The sequence below is a fragment of the Sycon ciliatum genome, chromosome 4 (assembly GCF_964019385.1).
Source record: "Sycon ciliatum chromosome 4, ocSycCili1.1, whole genome shotgun sequence".
Taxonomy (NCBI): domain Eukaryota; kingdom Metazoa; phylum Porifera; class Calcarea; order Leucosolenida; family Sycettidae; genus Sycon; species Sycon ciliatum.
In genome coordinates this window covers 19,197,415-19,222,623 of record NC_088646.1, presented here as the reverse complement: position 1 = coordinate 19,222,623, position 25,209 = coordinate 19,197,415, and the positions used below count along the sequence as shown (strand labels likewise).

The window sequence follows — 25,209 nt, the reverse complement described above, 5'->3', positions numbered from 1 at the left end:
CAGCAAAATACCATTGCATGCCATGCCGTACCATTGCATACCATTGCATGTGGCGGCATGGCTACAACCATACCTTGCTCCATCCTCCCCAGGGTGAACACAACAGACTCAAGTGATTTGCGAGCAATGAAGTGGGCTTCAAGTGTCCCCTCACACTTGCACTTGGCGCTTAGCAAATGTGTGTCAGTCAAAACTAGGAGCCTTTGAGCAGAAGGTAGAGCCCAGACCATGACAATTCTAAATCTAGGCGTACATTGCCCATGCCAAACACCTACTAGTACACTGCAGTACTACTAGCATAGTACACCACAGCCGGACACCACAGCCGGGTCAAGTCCTGACCTAATTGCATTAGTAACAGGACAATACTTGAGTGCCACGTACTTAGTAGTTCTTCTCAAGTGTTCCTACATACATACAAGGCAGGCCGCGGGCCACTAGATGGTATACCTAGGCTACAGTCCTGCCCAAGGCATGTGAGCCCGCAAGAAAACTTTACCATCAGGCATGGTAATACTACTACTACTACTAGAGTGCCTAGGCTAGGGCCCTGTGGATCTACTCAGTGAGTCACAACTCTGTTCTTGAATATTACTACTTCATTACCATCAGTCACTACTATACTACTATTACTAGCTATATTATTGTAGGTATTCTAGTGCGGGATGTGCTAGTCTAGTGTTATTATACCTATGGCCACAGCACTTGTAGTGTCTACACTCTACCAGTCCAGTGCCAACATAAAAAGAGTCATAATATTATTACACTTAGTGACTAGTACATTGTACTACATGTACCATAGGCATGTTTTTCGATTTTGACAGCATGTTACAAGGCGAGGACGCGTAGTGCTCCTGACTACAACCATAACCCAGTTGGCAGAGTCCCCGGTCTTGCGACCATTTGAACTGTATTGGGAAAAGCCAGGTTCGGACCCTCTTACTCTAGGGTTGTAGTCAGGAGCACTACGCGTCCTCGCCTTGTAACATGCTGTCAAAATCGAAAAAAAAGCATGTTAAACTACCAAGCAAGGCTTCTGTGTATATACCATGTACCATAGGCGTAGTCCATAGCTGCCAAATACCCTATTGTGCTCAACACTAACTGAGTTACTAGTAATACTAGTACTTAGAAGTAGTTAGCAACCTAGGTGTGCAGCTTACATGATTGTACATGTACAGTGAGTCACAGGTACTAGGTCAGCACTCTTGACTTTAGGTAGGTCTGCCAGATGCAAGAATGTGGACCACCCTCAAACTCAGACCAAATCACAGCCATCACTATGGCAATAGTGCCAGCAATGGTTATGTGATGTAGTACAGCATGTGACTATGACTCATCACATGTATGCGATGTGCAGTACGCGGTGTGCAGTAATGCGGGTCTTTCAAAATAGCACCAACAGGCAACAGCACGGACCAACCAGGTCTCAACACCTCAACCTAGACCTACCATTATTTAGAATTGATGACACATGCAGTTCCCCATGGATGTCCTGGGGAAAATACCCCTATAGACCCTAGCCAGGGAAGCTCAACCAATGTGTTACTTCTCTCAAGTATGCAATGAGTTACTCATGGCCCCCTCCTATGTGTTGCCACCAGGCCAGCTTCTCTGAGCTGGTCTCAGCAACCTCTTTTGATTTCCGGCTCAGTATCCTGGAGTGCACAGCTTCAAAACGTGACCTCTCAGTCTGGAATAGTCATACTCAATAATCAGTATAAAACACAAGCAACTCAAACTGGTCAGGTACGTACTAGTCACAGTATGCGGAGGTCATGCAGCAATCGCCCAAGAGATTGATGAGTTGCACAAACCCAGGGTCTTTATGGCTCAGCTAGCTCCAAGGTTTCCACTGTCCCCAGACATGCCATGGTATTACCCATGCCAACCAGAACAAAGTGCATGTGCATGTACGCTATGCAAGCAAGGCCACCGCCTCGCCTAGAAATACTCTAGCCTCTAGCTACTGTATAAGCAGACATATTTGTCTGGAATTTATTTTCGTCTTTTTCGTCCAGGGACTTTTGGACTAAATTAAATGTCGGACTAATGTCGATTTCTATCCAGCTTTTCTATACACTCTTATGATCCATGGACGAAATTTTCAACCGGACAAACTCCCTTTCTTTGGAGTTGGACGAAATTATTGACCGACGAAATGTTCTGCCTCTCCAGTACATGTATCATGCATGCACAATCATGTACAATCATGTACATGACATTGTATAGAGCATGACTGTGTACTTTCAACCAAGTACAGACGGTGCTACTCTTTGTTGTACTGCCAGTATAAGTACAAAGTTGCGTTCGGAATTAACTTTCGCTACATTCGTTAGGGGCACGAAATAACTAAAGTTTGCACCAAACTAGTTTTTTTCTGAACATTCGGGGTGACAGACCTCGACCAAAAACGAAATTTAGTACGTAAGAAACCTGCTGGTGGAGTGATCTAACGAAAGATTTCGTAAACAAAAATGTGCAGTTGTACAGTACTATGAGCATGAAAGCACTGATAGTTCTCATGTACATGTAGCAGGATTTCGCAACTTTAGCTGAAGCAACCCGCTGCCACCACCCCCCCCCCCCCCCCCCCCAACACCCTTCTTCAAAAGTCCAATGCCAATCTTGAAAACATGTGCAGAGAATACAGTTATGATATCACTGCATATGCGTAGTGTCTGTCCTTTCGGGAGTGATGCATGGCGGCGCAAAGAAGAGCAGGCTAACAATCTCATATGGATCAGCCAGGGCATCAGCACATGAACTCCCGTAGCGACCTGACGCTGAACTCCCATTTAGTTACTCAATCACAGATCTAAAGCCAGAGGTGGTGTAAAGGCTTTCTTGTGATATGCCTGTGCATCCGGAATCCTCTTTAAAATCTGTCAATGTACGTCTACCCCCAAGTGAAGGTCTTTAGGTCTTTTAAAAAATCGGGAGCATGTCAGACAAAACGTGAAGCACTGCGCACCCGGATGGGGAATGGGAGCCCACAGGCAGTGACATGCATTGACAGTCACAGGGGGAAAACTGACAAAAGGAAACAGGCACTCTAGTACAATAGTAGTAGTAGTCTACCAACAAACTCGTGAGATCACCACAGCAACATCCCCAACAAAAGCACGTTTGGTTTGTATGGAAAGTCAATCGACAGACAGTACTTGTTGGACTGCTGATTTCGGTCCCGAACGGACCTAGTACCTACAACAAGTAAACCAGCTTGGTTGTGTGCCAGGCCAGCACATGTGCACACGACATTGTCAGGATTTAGTCTAGAAGTCACTACACTACACACAAACACACGTCATGAAGTGAGTCCACTCACCGTTTCAGATCGTCGACCTCCAGCTCCGGCCCTGGCCCTGACCGAGCCCATCAAGGCCACATCCTTTTCGTCAGTGATCGGCGACTGGTCGACGAGTGGAAAGCTACGCGAGCGTGGAAAGTTAGTCTCCAGACTGCTTGCACTGCTGGAACCTTCCGACCTAGCTCCGTTACGCCCGCCATAGCCGCCGCCCTTACCCGGCACGCCGAGGTGATTCAGACCTTCCGACACGCTACCGGGCAAGGACAGGCGAGTGCGCTGCGGATCTGTCGTGACAAGCAAGTAGTCCCAGGACCCGTGGCGGATGTTGTCCATTCTTATTCCACAAGCAAGGAATTACAGCTGTCTGCCCTCATTTACACGTACAGATTGGGCCGGCTGGAGATACGCTCAGCTGACCACGCAGCAAACTAACACGTCGTTACTTCATCCCGCCAGGAGGTTGGAGGCTGTTTTGTCCAACACTAATTTTATGTGCCAAGGGAGTTTCCAATCGACATTTACTCCGGGCCGAGAGAGTTTTGACTCTTACGCCAACCGGCCGTTGAGGTTATACAGTGTAACTACGCCTTCAGCTCCACTCAATGAGCGCAGCCCAACTGGCAACAAGCTGAGTTGTAAAGTAGTTATGCCCAGGAAGTACTCCACACATACGAGAAGTCATAAAAGTCATTCACAGTTGGCAGCACTCTAAGACTCGGTACTCGTGTCGTCGTCAACAAGTCAAGGATATTGAAAAGCAGCGGAAATGCCAGACTAAGTTACTTCCACGCATCGAACTCTTTCTTCCTCTGCCCGGCCTGGCCTGACACGGGGCAACCGCTTGGAAAGCCAGGTGAGATGGACAACTAACTAGGAAATGCGTAGATCTACTCAGTATTCGGTCGACCACGGTTTTGATTGATGATCGATGATTCTGCTGGGTGGTTGGTTACACACCGTCGCGTTACATAATACTAGTCATTCACAGACTTTAGTTTGCACGCCTTTCAAAAGATCAAAACATTTTCACTAGCGTGGTTTGCATGCTCGAGCAAGAACTACGAAGTCTTGTACTTGTAGTAGAACCGATCGCTATTGCAGTGCGAGCCTTGCAGTTGTGCAGAGGCAGCCTGGCCCCTTCCCAGCCGCATCTAACTCGCAAAAAGGTCTTGTGTTGAGATGGCTGGGCAAGACGACTCTCGCCTACTGCCGATCATCTTGAAGCAGTCAGTTTTCAATGGCGAATCGGAGTTGCGGGCGCTGCGCTGGAGCATTGACGGAAACTCTTCCGGACATGAAACGGTCAAGCCGGAACAAGAAGCACCCATACATGTATTATTTTCGTCTGCTGCCGAGTGCCATGTCATGATCACAGCACGGTAGATCTACGGTGGCATCAAGTGCTTGCCATATCATATGAACTAACAACTACTTAGTCTTTGTAGGTGAACGACAGTCAACAGCTAGATAGATAGCAAATCATACGTAAGAACACGTCGCGACGTCTCTGTTATGATACAAGAATGTTGACTTTGTGTAGTGTGATGGCGAAAGCTATGTAAAGCTGCAAGTGTCATGTAACGAACTGACGTCTGACGAGTGACGATACGATCTGCGACTCGAGTGACGCGAATACTGTAAATATGCAAATTTTCGGCAGCTACATGTATTTAATTTCGGCTATATTCGGCACCGACCCAAAACGCCTAAATTAAAGGGGAAGTTAAGGCAAAAATTAAAATTTCACCAGTTGTAGTCTTCGGGGTGCTGAGTCGAATGGTCTTGGTCCGAGAAAGCTGAGACGCTCCCTTCCTACTTGAATCCCAATCGAACTCGCGCACTTCCACCGAAACTGGGTGACTGCGCCCTACTAGATGGGGATTTGTATGCAAAATGTCACTAAAAGCGCCATTTCGTTCTTATAAAAGCATGGATGACCGCGATTGGCCCATATGTTGTAGTCTTTTGGACGCTGAGTCGATTGGTTTTGGTCCGAAAAGGCTGCGATGCAGCGTTCCTCCTTTATTCCCAATTGAACATGCTTGAAGAAGCGGTCACGTGCTCCTGGGTGCCCAAATCACCTGGTCACCACGCCAGCAGGTGACAACTTTCACACCAAGGTTCAACTCAGGCAGGACTCAGCCTTTTCGGACCAAAACTAATCGACTCAGCGTCCAAAAGACTACAACATATGGGCCAATCGCGGTCATCCGTGCTTTTATAAGAACGAAATGACGCTTTTAGTGACATTTTGCATACAAATCCCCATCTAGTAGGGCGCAGTCACCCAGTTTCGGTGGAAGTGCGCGAGTTCGATTGGGATTCAAGTAGGAAGGGAGCGTCTCAGCTTTCTCGGACCACGACCATTCGACTCAGCACCCCGAAGACTACAACTGGTGAAATTTTAATTTTTGCCTTATTAAACTTCCCCTTTAAAACGCCGATGAAATTTTTCACAGCATCTGTCGCACCATGCCCTCTATACCCCACGCCGAAAATAAATCGCCGCCGAAATGTCAAAAATCGTGAAGTGCCGAAATTTTGCAGCGCCGAAATTTTGTATATTATTAATTTTTACAGTATCCGGAATGGATCAACTTTCTGTATTGTGCAGATGTGCAAGGAGGACAGAGCCCAGACTAGTCTAGACAGTGCCAGTGGTATACGTAGTCTACGGTGCCAAATCTGAAATCTCCGTTTTATTTCAGGTGACCGAGCTACCGCATAGATCTACGTACGCCCACTGTCTGTGATACCAACTTACTTATGAGTACATACCCCCCCCCCCCTTACATGTATGTACTCTTGGTGATACGCGTGAGTGCTAGTGCTGTGGTGCCCTCGTTGCGACGTTGGTGTGCACAAGTACAGTCATGATATTGTTTTATGTGACCATGCCACCATGGTGACTGGCACTCAGTACTCTTTCCCTATGCATGACAATGCACTGTTAGACGTGCTCACGCCCAGTTTTACCCCTGGGCCTGGCCCTAGCCGCCCTACATGTACATGTACATGTACATGTTGAGGGCAGGAGACCTCCCTCCCTACAGACAGGGGGGGGGGGGGGGGGGGGCAGTACTGGTAATCCAGCCTGGTAATGGTAATGGAAGGAGATTTCCCTACCTCAGAAAATTTGAAGTCGTCAGGTCTCAGGTGCGCTACATTCCATAGGCCCAGGACACTATTACAGTATTAGTACAACCAATCATTTACCACCTTTTCTAACGACAAGGCTAATAATTATGTGGAGAGAAATGGGTCAATTCTTGACATGCACTGGCAGCTAGATGCAAAGAAGAAGAGTGAAGTGACAGTCTTATTTATAGCTGACACTCTGACAGTGAATGAGTGGCAGCAGCAAGATAACCATGATAACAGAACAAAAGCCATCAAAGGTCCTGTGCAGTCTTCTTGATCAGTACAGCCTGTCAGGAGTGTAGTGAAGCACATGGCCTCCACTCCAGAACCTACCAGTGGCAGTGACATGACTCAAGTTGATGTTGCACACTGACGGTTGATGCTGCACACTGACGGTTGATGCTGCACACTGACACTGACTGTGACTTTGGGAGACTGAAGTGTCCATCCATGCTGGCAATGCGCTGGCCACTCAGGTCAACCGTGCCAGCGAAGGAAGCAGATACATTGTATGAATTCCTGACCTGGAAATTATAGTGCTTTGCTTTGATATCTGCTAGCTACCAAAGAAAAGGGTGGGCTTTACCTGAGGAATCCTAGATTCTCATCTTAGATCTACCGTGACTCACTCAGCACCAGACACACACACACACACACACACACACACACACACACACACACACACACACACACACACACACGCGCGCGCATGGCCACTATCCAGGAGGAAGGCTGGAGGAGTGGAGCACTAAGTGTGTGTGTGGGGGGGGGGGGGGGGCTCCCAGGTACTAGTACAGTAGTAGCACATTTAGAAAAGCAATCCTGTCAGCTTTTCTATTGAAGCAGCGGCAAAGGTCCTACACGGCAAGTAAGTTTAAAACATAACAACCACGCAGTCTGTGTTTGGGTACTGCACTGTGTTTGGGTACTGCACTGTGTTTGGTGCTGCACTGTGTTTGGGTACTGCACTGTGTTTGGGTACTGCACTGTGTTTGGGTACTGCACTGTGTTTGGGTACTGCACTGTGTTTGGGTACTGCACTGTGTTTGGGTACTGCACTGTGTTTGGGTACTGCACTGTGTTTGGGTACTGCACTTGCCTGCGACCCGAGAGGTCGTGGGTTCGTGTCCCGCAGTCGCACATCTGACTGCAAAATCCCCACATCGCAGCTCACCAGATCAAGGTATGGGTTCTCTTCACTCAGTAGAGTCGAGCGAGCTGCAACTCCCGGTGCCGAAAGGCGGGTTCACGCCCCTACATGCCTACTTCACCTTTACTGTGAGAGGCGACCAAGCTCGATTGGATGTGGTGGCAAATGGCGTGTACGGCGGTCGTTTTGAGCGTTCATTTTTGGATGTAAGGGTTTTCAACCCCTATGCTCGCTCTAATTCATCGTCGTCCATTGCCTCTGTCTACCGCAAACACGAGCAGAAGCGCCGCTTACACGAAGCACGTGTGCGAGAGGTGGAACATGCCTCCTTCATCCCTGTCGTCTACGCTACATCTGGTGGAGCAGGTCGAAGTGCTAATGCTTTGGTGAAGAGGATCGCAAGTCTCATGGCAGAGAAGAAGTTGCAGCCCTACTCACAAGTGATGGCTTGGCTGAGGTCGAAGATCATCATCTCTCTCGTCAGAGCCTCTATCCTATGCCTGCGCGGTTCAAGACGTCCTAGGGCACGCATCCACCTCAACCCAGACAATATTGGTCTGGAGGTGGTTGAGGCTCGGCTTTCCTCATAGATGGACTCATCTTCTTCTTTTGTGATCAGTGTGCAAATTTAACTGTAGAATGAGGGAAGGTGAGACAATAGAAGTGAAGTGAGAGCTAAGTGCAACGGCGGGTGAGAAACTAATAATTATAACGCTAAAACTGTGTAGTGAGACAAACAATCATGCTGTGCACCTACGAAAACAATTTTAACGCAACTACATGTTTCTTCTGCTTACAAAGATCAGGCTTATGCAAACGAATACAAACAGCCTCAAGTACTTTCAACTGACTAGCATACCGTGCACGACAAAGAACAGAAAAACTAAAATCATCATACACCTGCAGACACTTAGGGTGAGACAACAAGTGAAGAAAAACGGCAGACTTCTTACGATCACAATCACCATCTGATTCCTCGTCTCCAACAACCGCAACCTCGTCCCCCGTCTCATCTCCCAACTCGTCCTCAGTGTCGTCCTCCGTGTCATTCTCCTCATCAACACCGATCGGTCCCAGGCTCGCGTCATGTTGTTTAACCTCTGTTCGTTGACTCCTCCTTTGATCTTGATGGTAAATTGTTACCATTGTTGTTGTTGTTGTTGTTGTTGTTGTTGTTGTTGTTGTTGTTGTTGTTGTTGTTAAATCTTGTGTTCCCAGTGTCCTCGCCGGTGCTTGATCTCCAGTACTGTAATAATTCATTGAATAATTAGCCGTTGATCGTTTTAGCGTTATAATTATTAGTTTCTCACCCGCCGTTGCACTTAGCTCTCACTTCACTTCTATTGTCTCACCTTCCCTCATTCTATTTTGGCACTGTATTTTGTTCTCGTAACACATCATTGAATGTAAATTTAACTGTCCTTTTTCTTTTCTCTGTTTATTCTTTTTACCAGGCGTGGGCCATCCCCTGGACTATCAAAATGGGTGCCTTATTATTTTTCTGTTTTTTTTTGTTTTTTTTGCTTCTTCTTTGTGCGAGTTTCGGATCAGACTGTAAAAAGGTGTTTTTGGAAACTTCACCTTTACTGGTCTAACCCCCAAGACAAAATGATACATGTAGTAGCCGACTGGCCGAAATAAAAGAAAAAAAGAAAAGAAAAAAGTTACATTGAAATCTGCCAGTGACACACCATACTGCTGTACTCCTCACAAGTTTATTCCACTACTGAATTACAGCGAAGTAGAGGATGTATTCCGTGAAAAAACATACATCGAGAAACAAGAACAGATTCCATGCTATTATTGTATGTCAGGTCAGTGTCGTCAGAGAGCTGGTGGTATTCACTGCCATCATCGTGCCCGTCATTGTCCCAAGTCGACTGTGTGCCCGACTGTGCCGACACGTTGAGAATGTTGGAGCACATCATGGCACCCTGTATCCGCATAACCATAAGCTAACATAGCCAGCCCCGGACACCGCTACACGTGACAGCCGCGTAAACAACCTGGCCGTTGTGGCAGACTACGCCAGGCAAAAGTTGCCTCGAGCATGGCCAGGTTAATGCTGCTAATGAAACCCCTTCATTGCCTTGTCGTATTGCCCCCAGGTCAGCACTACTCATAAAGTGCCCTAGGTACATTAGTACTGTACATATATTCCCTTTCCAACACCCTCAACTGATAGATAACATACACTGAGTACAATAACTTCTCTGTCTACAACGTGATCAATACCGGTAAGTGAAGAACTTCCTCACAAATAACGTGGAACGAGGGTTTATGAAGCCGCAGTAAAACCTCATTCTACCGCATTTGCACCGTTTTCGGTTACGTAATGTCTCTTGTATTAAAGTAGGAGTGAAAGTTGGCACTGATATACCGAGTTCGAGTACTCTGATTTTCTCCGATCGAATATTCGAGTATTCTTCATCTCCTAAAAATTGCACACCAAGGGCCTTAAAATCACATGATACAACCCTGATTGAACCGAGTAGCAGTCATTTTTCTCGGGTATATTGGTTGGTGGGTCATTTGGGCTCTCTCTACTCGTGAACAAATGTTCACCACACAGTCTGCACATCAATATCTGCTGACTGCTGCTCTGAACACTGCAGATTTCTGTGGTAAATACATGCACCATGTATGTACGAGTACTCTGATTTATTCCGAGTACGATTATTTTTGAAAAAAACCGAGCGAGTACTCGAGTATTCGGAATAATTGTTTCACCCCTATATTAAAGCATATCTCGAATAGAAGCCTAGCCCTTACATCGGCTTCTACAGGAATACACCCGGCTGTAATACGCGACATTACGATAAGTTAGTATACAGTACGAGATACGAGGTAGTGGTAGGGACTTCAGCAGCGATGATTTCATAGGAAAGGACAAGCTCCGGTGTGGGGAGCACACACCTTTCCTAAGTATTATACATGTACATGTATATTACATCAGGGTTTTACTGTACGCTCAGAGCACTTACACACTTCCATACGGCTGCTGGCAAAATCCGACGAGCAATCCAGGCACGGTGGCTAGTTCTGCACCGTGTTTGGTCTCAATGAGCCGTAGCCTGTGTTTAGAGGGATTGACATTCAAGGAGTGGGCTACTTGAAGCTGCAGTGCAGAACTCAACCAAACACACGCCACACAACACCACCAGCCGGCAATATACAGTCAACTTGGCTAATAACGACTGCGGATATAACGACAGAATTTCCATGCCCAGAGCAAAGTCACATCCAACTGTAATACATATAATGGGACTTCGGGTATAACGATACTTCGCGAATAAGGACACTTTTCTTATGCCCCGCCGAGTGTCGTTATACGCGAAGTTGACTGTACACTCAAAACTCAACTTCTCAAGGAATCCATCACCCATCGGTTAAGACAGTCACGAATGGCTGAAATGAGTTTACCAGTAAACGCCTGTAATGTGCTGTATAGTATAGTGAGGGGGTGTTGAAGCATTCAAACGGATCCGGTTTCATATACAACAACAAAAAACACAGGGAAAATGAGCGGGATAAACCTAAGTCAAATGCTTTATTGAAGCGATTTTCGCTGGCGAATAACCAGACGCAGGTAAAATAGGCGGGCTACTTGTACAAAAAGTGTCAACAATATACTTGGTAGCTAAGCATATAACGTACTATGTGCAAATATCAACGGCAGGGAAGCTATGGGTTGACAGAGTACCCAAGTTTGTACATGCTAGAGAAAGAGAACACTAGTGTAGAGCTACATCGACAGAAGTGATAGCAATGAGTCCAGACCAAGTTCCAGTATGAGAAAATACTCAATGTGACTACTGTAGGGCAGCACCACACATGCACGTGCACACACACACACACACACACACACACACACACACACACACACACACACACACACACACACACACACACACACACACACACACATCACATTGCCTACAGGGAACCTCCAGCTCCAGCTGGCAATTTGCAAAGAATACTACATCACAAGACTTAAAAAAGCATTGACTATTTAAAAAGCAAACTGTGCACGTTAGGAGCAGTTGCAGCTACGACCATGAGTACAAAATCAACAGGATAATGCAGCCGGCAATCACAGAGCCGAGGATAATTGAGTCACGGCGCTTCCGAAAGTTTATCCGTTGCATCAAGGAATTAAGAGCCGGAAAGCGAGCTGGTATCACAGGTCAAGGATCAAAGTCAATCGACGATCCATGTGAAGCGTCAGTTAAACTGACCAAGCAAATACAAACAGGTCACCCCAGGTTCTAGGCAATGCCCCCACATTGCTGGTCTCCCTAAAAGTACTTGCAAGCAAATGAGGTTGTACCAGCTTCATACTCTATGCGTGTTCTTCTACCCATGGTGCAAATTCAAACAAGTAAAAGTGCAGCATGGCGTGCATTGCACGGGGCATGCAATGAGAGACGGGTGGGTAAGGAATGCGATTTCGTCAGTTGTAGCAGTGGCTGTGAATCTTAATGATTATCTTTTCTGTCTATTTTACAATAATGCACGTCATTTGTTGCTTGGGCTACCAAAGAGATGGGAGTAGACCAACGCAAGTGCAGAGGTAGGTTGCACCAAAAACCTTACATCACAGAGTCATCAGTTTCTTCACCAGTGGATCTTGCCCGCAAAGACACCCAGCACCATTCCACATAACACAAGAGAGAGGAGATAGAGAGATAGATAGATAGATAGATAGATAGAGAGAGAGACACACAGACAGACAGACAGAGAGAGAGAAACCCAACATGCCAAGAGGATACAGCTTAGCCCAGTGACCTGACTGTTGATGGATGATAGGAGGCGGCGCTGACTCGATAGGCTTTCTCTTGCACCCATGGCAACCCTGCAATACACACGGTGGTCATAAAAACAAATGGTGGTCATAAAAACAAATGGTCATACAAACAAACACCGACACCCAAGAACATACACACGCATGCACATACACGTGCACACACCACTTACCCTAGTGCTTCATCCGCTGCTTTCTCAGAGCTGTGGTGAACGAAAAGTTAAAAAAGAAAAAAAGTACTGATTGTATGCGCAGATAAGGAAATAGAACGGAATATTAGCAACTAGGTAGCCTTCACTGAAAATGCAATGCAATTTGTACATAGCACATTACATTGGTTCCGTCCCGGAATCATGGCAGCCAGGGAGCAGAGGTGCAGTGCGGTACGATGTTGTTATGCAAGGCAATATAATACACAACAAATGTTATTTAACTGAATACATGTATTATGTTAGATGTTTTCATTTGCAGTACTTGCCCAAGAATGGCCTGGTCGCCATGGGAATTTGTCATCCAGCAGGCAAGTCAGATGCACTTAGATGCCAAACGATTCCTCCTATGAGGATACTCAAGATGCCCTTGTCCTGATCGACGTTGGACAGGACCCAGCACATGTACTAGTACTGTATGTACCTAACCAGGAAGTATGACGTGCTCGCAACACAAAACTCATACTCCAGTCATGTATATCTACACTTCGTCAGAGAATATGCAACTTTCGGAAAGCACAGAGTAGAATCAAGTACAGCACACCACATGACACAGACGACCATCCTGTTGCTCCAACAATCTGGATCAGGGGAGTTTTTGTGCTACTGTATTTATTACATGTATAGGAGTACTGATACGCACGTTGAAATCCGTTGAGAAGTCAAGTGGCCACGGGCCGCTGCCCGTGCAGCCATAAGCACTGCTGGTCCATTTTTACAGAGTTACAGTGTGTGTGTGTGTGTGTGTGTGTGTGTACGCGCTAAGCAAGTAAGGGCACCGGCCCCGGTCATTCCACCGGATTTCTACGTCCACAACAGTTCATAGCTCAGCAGTGCACTGCCATACTCAGATATCAGCATCTCTCTCTCTCTCTCTCTCTCTCTCTCTCTCTCTCTCTCTCTCTCTCTCCCTCCCTCCCTCCCTCCCTCCCTCCCTCCCTCCCTCCCTCCCTCCCTCTCTCTCTCTCTCTCTCTCTCTCTCTCTCTCTCTCTCTTCTCTCTCTCTCTCTCTCTCTCTCTCTCTCTCTCTCTCTCTCTCTCTCTCTCTCTCTCTCTCTCTCTCTCTCTCTCCAGCTCTGTCAGTCAGTTTGTCTGTCTCTGTTTCTCTCTTGTCCAGTCACATACCAGTAGACATAAAAATATAGAATGTGCCTCAACTGAGCAAGTGTTCGGACGCACTATACCAGCACAGCTAACTAAACAAACGACTAAACAAAGGACTAAACAAGACTATACTATACATTGTGGAGGTGTTGCAGTGCAACGACAGGCAATCCACTAGTGCATCTCTCTGTGAGAAGAGAAGAACAAACTTACTTACCCTTGTAAGTGGTTATGTTCCTTCATGTACGTTTCAGTGCGGCGGTTCATTGACCCAGATGCGGTCTTGTGTGCGCTGTAACACACAGAAGCAAATCCAGTCAAACTCAACATAACCTAGTGCGATCGGTCAGTTGCCATGGAATGGTGCAATCACAATAATTATGGCCGGGGCATGATCTAACTATCAAGCATCCCATCATCTCCACTGTGAGATTTTCAGGTTAAATTTGTTCGTAGCCACGTACCCATTTTCACCACATTCGAACCTCAATTTTGCAGTCTTCATCTTCTAGGTGTAGCCCAAATTTTCTGATGAGAATGTACACATTGACGAACGACCACACTTACTTGATATCTTGCCTAACAGACCCGATCAAGTCTTCGCGTTCCTGAAGAGCGTGAACATGAGCCTTCGAGCAAACATGGCAGTCACACAATACAAGAGCACTGTAAGATGCATGAATGTGACACGAGAGCCAATCCCAGCAATGCGTTGTGTAATGACTCACTAATACTAATAGACTCGAATAGAGGGCCAATGATTAATTTATAGTAAAGAAAAGGATCAAGAAAGAACCAAGGAACTACAAGTTAGGTATAATGTACATCCGCCAACGTCCTTCACAGCTGAGACTTTCAGCTTGTGCTTGTCTTGATTGTGCTCACCTTTCCCTCCTATGTTTTCATACAACTTAGAACCTTCCAAGTTGGAAGGCTGTTGGAGTGCGCACCCAAGACGTGCTAGAGCTGATAGCCAGTTAGTTGTAGAACGTTACTACAGTCGGTCAATTTTGTGCAATGTTATGGCCGCATGAGCTGATTGTCAACTCACTGGTGGTGTTAGTGGACATCATAGCGCAACTGCTACTTCCTTGCTCCTTTTCTTTACTACCATACTAACAGGTGCTTCATAACGGTCCCGAACACCCTCCTGGTGCTAACAAGAAACTTTCGACTTGACTAATAGGGGCCTTCCGTAAATACCGATAATTATTTAGAAACGAAAACTAGTCGTTTCTCTTCAACCCCCCATCCCCCCTCCCTGAGAAACGAACACATACAAATGGTACATAGTATCGATATTTTTGATCTTTTTTTCTGGACATGCTCATGCATGCAAAATGTACATCGATATTTTTCGAGAAACGAACAGGCGCTCAACCCCCTCCCCCCTAAGGGCGCGTTCAGACTACCGTGAATCCCGTCAAACCGTGAAAGGCGATAAACCGTGAAGGACATTCACACTACCGATAAACTAACGTTACGGGTACGTAAGTTTTGCACTCTCACCGCAGCACTGAGAAGGGATTTTCCCTTTTTCCCAGCCTGAGCACTCTTTTTACTGCCGGAAAAGCTCTACTGCCGCAGCAGCCGCGGCAGTAAAACTTTTCCGCCGGTAGCGTGCCAGTAACATCACGTGATCAAATCACCTTGGAAACTTTCCCATTCCGTCACTTTTTATCGGTAGTCTGAACCTAAACGACTAGTTTTCGTTTCTAAATAAATATCTACAATATTTACGGATGGCCCCTTACACTGCTACACTACAATTAATATCAAAACTACGTGTAATAGGCCATTCACACTACGTGATCATGCATCCGCGTTTTCTCGGTTTGAGTACACTGCTGTGCGACTGTGCGGCAGGGACATTCACACCAGCATTTGAAACCCGGTGCGGGTGTGCGTTTTCACCGCGACTGACCGAGTTGTCTTGGAGATAAAAATGGCGCATGCCTGAGCATGGGCTAGTCGTCTCATGAAAATAAATAAATAAAATGAATTCAAAAACAACTCTTTCTTTCTTGTCTTTCAACACGTGGAGTCAAGATTCTGTAGTTGCTCCGACGACTTGTTCTTGTCGTGGAGCGCTGTGGCTCGTCTTCTGCTACACCTTCCTAGGAAGAGAAGGTTTTTAGGTCAGCACATGTCACAAGTCGTGGGAAATGGGAACTAGAGGTTCTTGGGATATGGAGAGAGCCCGGGCGTCACTTTCCAGACTATGAGGACATGAAGTAGCTGGAATCATTCCGCATGAATGTACCCACTCTCAGTCAGGTATACCACAATTATGGAGTGCACATGAATAAGCAGGATACTATTCTGAGGACCAGCATTCCAGGGAGGAAGAGAATGGCCATTTTCTGGAGTGGATGGCACATTCACCAACCATGCACAGCTTGGCAACTGAATATGCGGTTGGTACATGAACAGTGCATGCAATTGTTCATGCTGGACTTGATGTGTTCAGTACCATGTTGCCAGTCGTATGTCAGTTCCCTACCGGCAGTGAGCTTCGACAAACTGTGATCGACTGTGAAAGTCTCTGCCAGGTGCCTGGCTGCGCAGGGGCTTTGGATGGGACCTACATGCGGATCTGCAAGCCAGTGAATTATGGCGACGCATACTTCTGCTATAAACAATTTCCTGCAATAGCTCGTCTGCTATGTGTTGATGCCAGGGGAGTCGTGACATATATCAATGCTGGACGCCCAGGTGCCATGGGAGATGCCTACACCGGGTACACCTCATCACTGTTAAGAGGAATATCTAAGGGAGGGCTTCTGCCATCATGTGAGGTAGTGAGGATTGGAAATCGTACTTTACGGCCGTACATTGTAGCAGACTCGGCGTTTGCGCTCTCACCAACTGTGATAAAGTGCTATGATGGAAACCAGCTCACAAATGTGCAGAAGAACTTTAACTACTGCATCATCCTTATTAATATCGTGGTCTTGTATTCCTCGTGTAGCGTGGAGTTTTTTGACGTCCAGAGATTTCAATATCTAAATATGCCAATGTCTACTCGCAGCCAAGGAACCGCGGCTCCTCTAGCTCATCCTGAGCCTGCCAGGACCGCCAGACGACGCCCAGCTGCCACCTCCGCCTCCGCCACCTCACCTGCCCCACCAACACCACGCTCGGCAGGTGAGGAGATGCCGTCGTGGTTCGTCTCCGCATTTACAAACCTTTCGTCACAAATCAAGGGAGTATCGTGAGTACATTCTGGTAGACCACTACCCCATGTACAACCCGGTCGCTATGTGAGTGAAAATCGTACTTTACGGCCGTACATTGTAGCAGACTCGGCGTTTGCGCTCTCACCAACTGAGATGAAGTGCAATGATGGAAACCAGCTCACAAATGTGCCGAAGAACTATAACTACTCCGTCATCTTTATTAATAATTTGCCGAGTGTTGTTCCCGACACTTCGTTGTATGCTGATGACACTGCACTCATCAAATCCCACGAGTCCCTGCCACAACTCCAAGCCTTCCTCCAACTGGACATTGACAAGGTAGTTGCTTGGATGCGTTGCTGGCACCTGTCGCCAAATCACAGCAAGACGGAGGCTAGGATTATTGGATGCGCTTCTCCAGACCCTGTCACCCTGTGTTTCCCAGGATCTTCCAACAACATCGGACTGGTAAGAAGCCACAAACACCTGGGTGTGCGTATTGACTCTTCACTTTCCTGGTCAGAGCAAGCTAATGATGTCCGTCGTCGCACTAGCTCCGCCCTTGGAGCACTCACTTCCCACTGTTCCCACCTCCCTCATAGTTGTAAAAACCTTTTCTACCATTGCTATATGTTGCCTCTGTTCGACTACGCTGACACAGCATGGTGTGGTCTAAATTCAACTTTTTCCACAAAACTTGAAACGCATCATAAAACATGAAGAACCGCCAGCAAAGCGCCGGCGCGCACCGGAGCCCAACTAGTCCCTTCCGTCAGTGAGAAAGGAGCAGTCATTGCTAAGCCGCCTTGCTGGAAAGCACAAGTCTGACCATCCTGTATCTTCCAGCAACCCCCAAGCAGCTCAGTGTACAAGAGCAGTTTCGGCTGTACCTTGACACGCCAGGTTGCAACATTGACTCAAGTCCACTGGATTGGTGGCGACTGAATGCTGCTTCATTCCCAGCAGTTGCCAAACTGGCCAAGCGGATCCTTTGTATACCAGCGTCATCGACGGAGTCCGAGCGCAACTTCTCCACCACTGGGATCTTGACAGAGCGGAAGAGGGCACGGCTCAGCAGCGATAATATCAACGTGATTCTCTTTCTCAGCAAGAATCGCTCCCTCCTCCGTGAGTCTCAGTCTGAGCCCGACACCACAGTCCCGAGCCTTCCAGTCTTAAAAGATTATCAAACGGTTATTCGGACTGCCCCAGTTATTTACCAGTGCCCAGTTATATTCTCGGACCGCCTCATCTCCACTCTGTGAGCGCCGCAAAGCCCACTTATGTACCCTTGCTCATAAATTTTCATCTTAAACGAATTCCCCAACACTTGGAAAAGTATGACTGGTTCCAGCATGATAGACCTACTTGAAATCAAGTATCATTGCCTGCTCCTCGTTTATCCTTGTTCCTAAACTCACTTGTGTTTATGGCATATCGATTTTGGCCCTTTCCTATAGTATTCGACGTGCTGAGACACTTGCTGCTTTCAACAAGGCTCTTTGTAAGTAACGCTCCTTTTTTTCTTCTTCTTCTTCTTTTTTCTTGTCTTTAATTTGCATTTTGCCCTCAGTCCATGGTTGGTTTCACCCTCACTTCTCTTGTATTGGCTATTTTCATTATGTGCCATGAAGTGCAGACAGCAAATAAAATCCGCAAAAGACGCGTCGTTGAAAACGCGATTGGCCGACTGAAGGGCAGATGGAGTATTCTCACACACAATTATATCTGTGATCCTACCCTGGTGAGCTACATAGCTCTTGTTGCTACTGCGCTACACAATGCCCTGGAACGTTGCAACTGTCCCTTTGAAGACAGCTGGATTCCAAGAGAAGTTCATGCACCTCAGCGGGACGAGAATGCTGCTGAAAACCAGACTGTTCCGGACGCGGAAGCAGTGGGTCGTACTTTAGCCGAACATGTGCATCAGCATCTAGGTTGATTGATTTGTGATATTTGTACAGGAGATGATAGATTTTGCAAGTGCGGAACAGTCATTCTTCCACCCAGCCGTTCATTCCGAAGACGTCGGCCAAGAGCAGTTTCTTGTTGTGTTCACCAAAGCCAGAGGTACATGTACACAATTACGGACAGCAAGATAGCAACTAAAACACCTCACTGTACTAGAAACGCAGAACATCTGAAAAATATAACGGTAAACTGGAAGAAATTGACCGGCCGTGCACAACTCTGCCGGTCGTGCTCAGACACGATCTCGAGCTGGTTGGGAGGACCCTCAAGACCTCGGCAGATCTTGAGGAGTTGAGGAACATCGCCCAGGACCGTGGGGCGTGGAGCTACCTCAGCGGCCGGATCCTGGAGAGATATGTGACTGCTCACGGATGAACCCAGGGGTGTCGAGGCCGTGGGACAGTTTGCGGGCTCACGTTTTCGAGCCTCCCGCCAATCCATGGTTTCCATGGCCGCCTACCGAGAAACCATGAAAAAGTGACATTTGTGCCATAGTGTGAATGGCCTATAACTTAGTATAAGTAAGTTCTACAAACACAGAAGCAATTTCCAATTTCCTTCTACTACTCAAGTAGTACCTTGGTTTTGTTGAACTCTTGCCGGTAGTCTTGCAGGATGTCATGGTGCCGCTGCCGTGTGTGGAGCAGTGCAGATGAAGCGTCCGGTCCCAATGCTTCATTTAGTGCCTCGTTGACTGTGGACAGCTGTACAAAGAGGTGCAAGCACATGAACGCATATGAAAATGGGAAAACAATATAAAAAAGAATTTGAAGAATTCATGTAGCAAGAGCATAGACTTTGTCCTTTGAAGGAACACCACACATGGTGCTGGTATCACAGACATCAAAGAAGAGACCTAACAGCTCCAGAGTTTTACACCAATCTGCCGTTCTGTGTCACGTGTGGGACTTCGTGATGCTGTATCACATGTCCACGCATGTTACAGCATCTAACAGCAATACAATGCCATGCTAGCTGCCGATCCCAACTTGCACCATACATAAATAGCCACTAACCTTCTGCAACAGCTGGCTGATCTCCATGCCCACTGCATCGCAGGACCCGCTGCCAACAGGAGAGGAGAAGAGCAATGTTACATCAAAATTAATAACAAAAACAATGTGTGAGTAAGTTCTAAACAACACAGGCCTTGCCCTTGAGCACACGTGCACTGCAGTACGTTTCCACAACACGCATATGCTCCAAATACCTTTTTCCCATGCACTGTATACTGGTACAGCTGTGTGCAGTTTACATAATATACACAGACCGGTGGTGTTCACCATCGCAATACTGAAGGCCTTCAAAGTCAAACCTCTCGCTTTCGTATTTCTTCTATTTGTACACGAAACATCTTCTTAGTGCCAATGGTCATACATGGTCTCTGTGGTACACACGTCTTTCTACTGTATAAGAACAAAGTTCCGGTTGGAATTAACTTTCGCTATATTCGTTAGGGGGCACGAAATAACTGAAGTTTGTGCCAAACTAAAGTTTTTTTTCTGAACGTTCGGGGTGACAGACCTCAACCAAAAATGAAATTTTGTACGTAACGAACCTGCTGATGGAGTGATCTAACAAAAGATTTCGTAAACGAAAAATTAGTACTTATACAGTACTTCAAAGTGCATACACCAAAGTTTCGGGTATGACCCATCCTCAAAGTAAAATAATAAAACTAAAGGCAAGTAACTAAGACATGGAGTAGATATGCCGGCGCCCCTGAGCCTGAGTGTAGTGGAACAGTGAGAGATCATGAATGTGAGAACATGTGTCAGCTAAGGTGTGGGCGTGGAAAGTAGGAGTACCGGTGAAAAGTGCCGGGAGAAAGGGGGTGAGAGAGAAGTGGGGAGCTATGTCTGTGTGTGCCATATTTTCTACTTTGATCCACAGGCTATCAAGACTTCTCCAAAGTCCTAGGTTTCATTTTATTCTCATGTGACATTGCATGCATAAGACAGTTTCTCTCCTGGTTATCTCTTCCGCTGCTGCTATCTCAAAAGAGCTCTGCACTCTGGGACTCAGAGCGGGAGTTCCCGCTATCACAATGCACAATAAAGCTTTGTGGAGTGCAAACACACACACACACACAGACACACACAGACAGACAGACAGATAGACACACACACACACACACACATACAGACACACACACACACACACACACACACACACACACACACACACACACTCAGATTCAGACATGCCCATCGCGGAAGCGATGATAGCGAACAGCTATGTTAGACATAGCAACTTGGGCTGGGATTACACCGTTCAACAGCTTGCAAGGCTGATGAATTGACCCCCACTAATTTTTAGCCTGGTGTCCACCACACAGCTGATTGAAGTGACACACACACACACACACACACACACACACACACAAACACATCCACACAAGCACAAACACACACTCACATAAACACAAATGTATAATGGACAAATGTCCAGATGTTGTACGCACATGTTATCCTGAATGCTGTGTAGGTCTTGTCCATTTCTGCGCCTTTGCACATAGCAAAGCTAAGGCAATCCTCAGACAACTGACTTCTGCCTTTGTGGTAATGCTCCATCCTTGTGGTGTTGAGCACTCTAGGCAATCTGGGAACTCTCGCTATTGTCACACCTTTTGACCTATTGACGCCCATCGCCGGAGGCGATGATAGCGATGCTACAGCAGAAGCCATAGCAACTTGTGCTGGGATTGCACCATTCAACAGCTTGCAAGTCTAGAGAATTCCGCCACTTTCTGCTTGGCTCACACCACACAGCTGTGAAGTGGCTTTTCTGGCCAGTGAATCCCTACTTTTTGGTCTATTTCCATTGTTTTTCCTGCACACACATCACACCACATACTCCGGCATGCACTGGCTGTTGGTTACCGCCCAGGAGAATGAAAGGAAAGCCAGGAGGAGTCTGAGAGAGAGAAGAAAGACGTGTGTGACCATAATCGTGCTTCTCTCTCAGACACACACACACACACACACACACACACACACACACACACAAACAGGAAATCCAGGAAGCAGCTCCAACATACCCCAATGTGGGGCTTCCCCGTCTATCGTCATGGTGCCCGGTACCTAGCCTGCTGAACGCCGTCAGTTTATTATCTATCTCATTTTCCAGCCGTCTAGCTTCACGACGCAATGCTGCACAAACAGAAGTCAACGCATACGGAGAATGAGCATGAAGGCATGGCTACAAATGAGGCGTATTCAGTAATCAATGGAGAAAGCAGGAAAATGCCTAAGAATGAAATAAGTCATCCAGTTACTCTAATTTCAGAAATTTTCGGCGCTCAATATTTTCGGTATGAGGGCATAAGGCAAGGTTAGGTGAACAGAAATTTTAGGTACAGAGAAACATGTCCCTATTGGTTTATGTGTGATACTGTTTGTTCGGTGTATTGAAATTTTAGGCATGACACAGATGCACTGAAAGTGCCGAAAATAAAAGTACACCGAAAATTTGTGAAACTACAGTACACTGTGCTTTGCAGTCCCTTTAAGCTCTCAATATCGGGATGTACATGTACTGCCGCCTAACCCACCCATTTCTGCTGACAGGTGACATTTCACTGTCTTGCGCAGTATGAATTCCACTTCCCGCGTGTGTGTGTGTGTGTGTGTGTGTGTGTGTGTGTGTGTGTGTGTGTGGTGTGTATGTGTGTGTGTGTGTGTGTATGTGTGTGTGTGTGTGTGTGTGTGTGTGTGTGTGTGTGTGTGTGTGTGTGTGTGTGTGTGTGTGTGCATGCTGAAGACTGGCTACCGAAGTCTCAGTGCGGTTTTCAGAAGGGCATGGGCTGCATCGATATGATCTTTGCTGCACGCCAAGTACTTGAGAAAGCCATCGAACATCAGTCTGATCTGTATGTCTTGTTTGCGGATCTACGCAAGGCATACGACTCGGTCCCCCGGACAGCGCTTTGGCTGGTTCTGCAGAAACTCGGTATGCGTCCGCGCATGCTTCAGGTGATCCGGTCTCTCCACGAGGGTATGCTGGCTTCTGTTCGCGTGGGTAGTGGACAGTCTGACAGCTTTGGGGTAGAGAATGGTCTACGCCAGGGTTGCACCCTGGCTCCGATGTTGTTCAATCTGTACTTCTCTGCCGTCCTTGCACACTGGCGCTCAACCTCAATTCAACAGTGCCTAGTTTCCCGATGAAACATCGCATCGGCTGCAAATTGGTTGGCGACCGTACTGCCAAGCACAGATTCGCAGACTTATCCGTATCGGAGTCGCTATTCGCGGATGATGCTGCCCTGTACACCACTTCGTATGAGCACAAGGAGACGATGGTGAAGGAATTTACGCAGTGTGCTTCAGGCTGGGGCCTGAGTGTGAGTGTGCAGAAGACGAAGTTCTTGGCGGTCGGTCCGAGTGTCATCCGTGCTGATATTGCGGTGCCTGGGAGTGCTGGTGACATGATCAGCATGGTCAGCAATTTTACCTACCTCGGCAGTACGATTCGTGACGACGGAGAGCTGGATGCCGAAATCACTACTTGTCTTGCCAAAGCATCGAGGGCGTTTGGTAGCCTCCTCCAACCAATTTTCCGGAAGTCGAGTCTATCGCTTGGAATCCGACGTCACGTCTATCAGGCAGTGGTCCTTACAGTGCTGCTGTATGGTTCTGAGACCTGGACGCTGAAGGCACCCCTCCTGCACAGGTTGGACACGTTCCATCGGCAGTGTGTTCGCACGATTCTCAGTGTTACTCGAGACCAGCAGTGGCAGGAATATCTGTCAAGTGAAGACCTGGCGAAGCGCAGCGGCATGCCAACCTCGCTGGAGGAGTCCATTCGTGCAAATCGCCTGCGATGGTCTGGTCACCTCGCAAGGATGGCCGACACCAGGTTGCCAAAGCAGATCCTGTTTGCGGAGGGCACCAACACGCAGCCCCGCCATGGACCCAAGCGTCGTTGGAGAGATGTGGCAGCTTTGGATGTGCGTGCGACCGGCATCCCGGAGCCGCAATGGTACCACCTTGCTCAAGACCGGAGGGACTGGCGCGAGCTTAGTCGTCGGAAGCCACCAAGACAGCCCCAACCAAGAGTGTTCGTCTGTGTCTGCGGCCACGACTTTCGCCGTCCGAATGACTTATCCCGAGACAAGAACTACTGCCTCGCCTAATAGCTATCATCGCCGTTGGCGATGGGCGTTCCAAAGGTCCAAAGGTGTGTGCGTCTTCAAGTGGCTGATCAATATACACTCGTATCTCTTTTATCCGGACCTCAAGCACTTTGGTGTACCAGGCACCCTGTGCGTGACTATTTGTGGAAATATTGCTACCCTTTTGCCAATTTTTGTTGGACAGAGACATGTCATATGCCAGATCTCTGGCCCTTCCCATTGAAACGTAAAGGACTCAGAGTCATGGACATTTTCAAGTTTTGGGCAGTGCCTGGTCCCGGACCGCCCGGATAAGCGAGATATAAGCGCACTAGTTATCGCAGGGTTGCCGGAATCGGTCCGGTTGGTCAGGTTGTCACCGGGCCGACATTTTAGCCAATCACACATGTTCACTGCTATGGATGTCATGTGTACCCACCATATCATATACAAACTGTATGAAAGGCACTGAAACTACCGGACCAATCAAGAACTGCTTTCCGGCGGTCCTGTATCGGCACTACAAATTACAATGTACTGCATCTTCCGATTTGCAGGCCGCTCCGCTTTCTGAACACCCTTTCGTCTCCGGGTGCCCGATTAAGAGGAGCGTTGCGGGTGCGGTTATTTCATGCCTGAACATAGCAACCCCTAGGCCCTGCCCGACAGTGTGTGTTCCAAACACACAATAAACATCTCCTGCTTGCAAAGACCATCTCTTTGCTACAGACTGTGGGTACAGACTGTGTCTGTACTGCAATGGCACGACCCGGACTTTTAGTTTACGTGAGTAGTGAATACATTTTCTCCAGCCACTGATGTACATCAGAATCATCTCACCTTCCCAACTCGTCGCCATTCAAACGGGTAAAATCAGCACGTCATTATCCGGTAGAGGAATAACACGAATGTGTCATTGCAAGAAGTAAGAGTATCTGTCACTGTGGCACTACGTATCTTCTTTGCTGCTCTTCACACTGTGACTGTGTGTGTGTGAGCAACTCTCTTAGTTGTTTCAGAACATAAACTAATTTACAAAAAGGTGATAATTTCGAGTGCTAGCTGTGGGTTGAAAGTAATTAGTTGTTCCAGATTTACACCAAGGTTGGCAGACAGCCTCAAGTAACAGTTCAACTAAAACTAGTCACTTCCACGTTGCAATACGGCATCACAAACAGTCAAACACCATCCATCCATTTGAAAAAAACTATAAATACTTTGGCACATG

At 47.2% G+C, this 25,209-nt stretch overlaps 2 protein-coding genes across 4 annotated transcripts in view; both read right to left on the bottom strand.

Annotated features, from left to right (window-relative positions):
* LOC135814852 (uncharacterized) overlaps positions 1-10,845 on the bottom strand; it is a 38,563-nt gene extending 27,718 nt beyond the window's left edge. The window contains exon 1 of one of the 3 annotated variants that reach the window (XM_065328043.1): positions 10,586-10,845. Coding sequence is in view for 2 of the 3 variants with exons in the window: in XM_065328041.1 (XP_065184113.1) it covers positions 3,329-3,643 (315 nt within the window). In the remaining variant the exon portion in view is untranslated. Of the gene's footprint in view, positions 1-3,328; positions 4,705-10,585 lie in introns of those variants that run through there. The other 2 variants (XM_065328041.1, XM_065328040.1) reach the window with 2 other exon arrangements.
* Positions 10,846-10,990: 145 nt separating this feature from the next.
* LOC135814853 (Golgi SNAP receptor complex member 1-like) lies at positions 10,991-25,209 on the bottom strand. Its single transcript, XM_065328044.1, has 9 exons — positions 24,822-25,209; positions 21,909-22,020; positions 19,885-19,933; positions 19,447-19,572; positions 14,286-14,347; positions 13,936-14,010; positions 12,579-12,608; positions 12,374-12,456; positions 10,991-11,775 (listed from the first exon to the last, which is right to left on the bottom strand). Exons 1-9 carry the CDS (start codon positions 24,838-24,840, stop codon positions 11,651-11,653), a joined length of 681 nt encoding a protein of 226 aa, XP_065184116.1. The 5' UTR covers positions 24,841-25,209; the 3' UTR covers positions 10,991-11,650.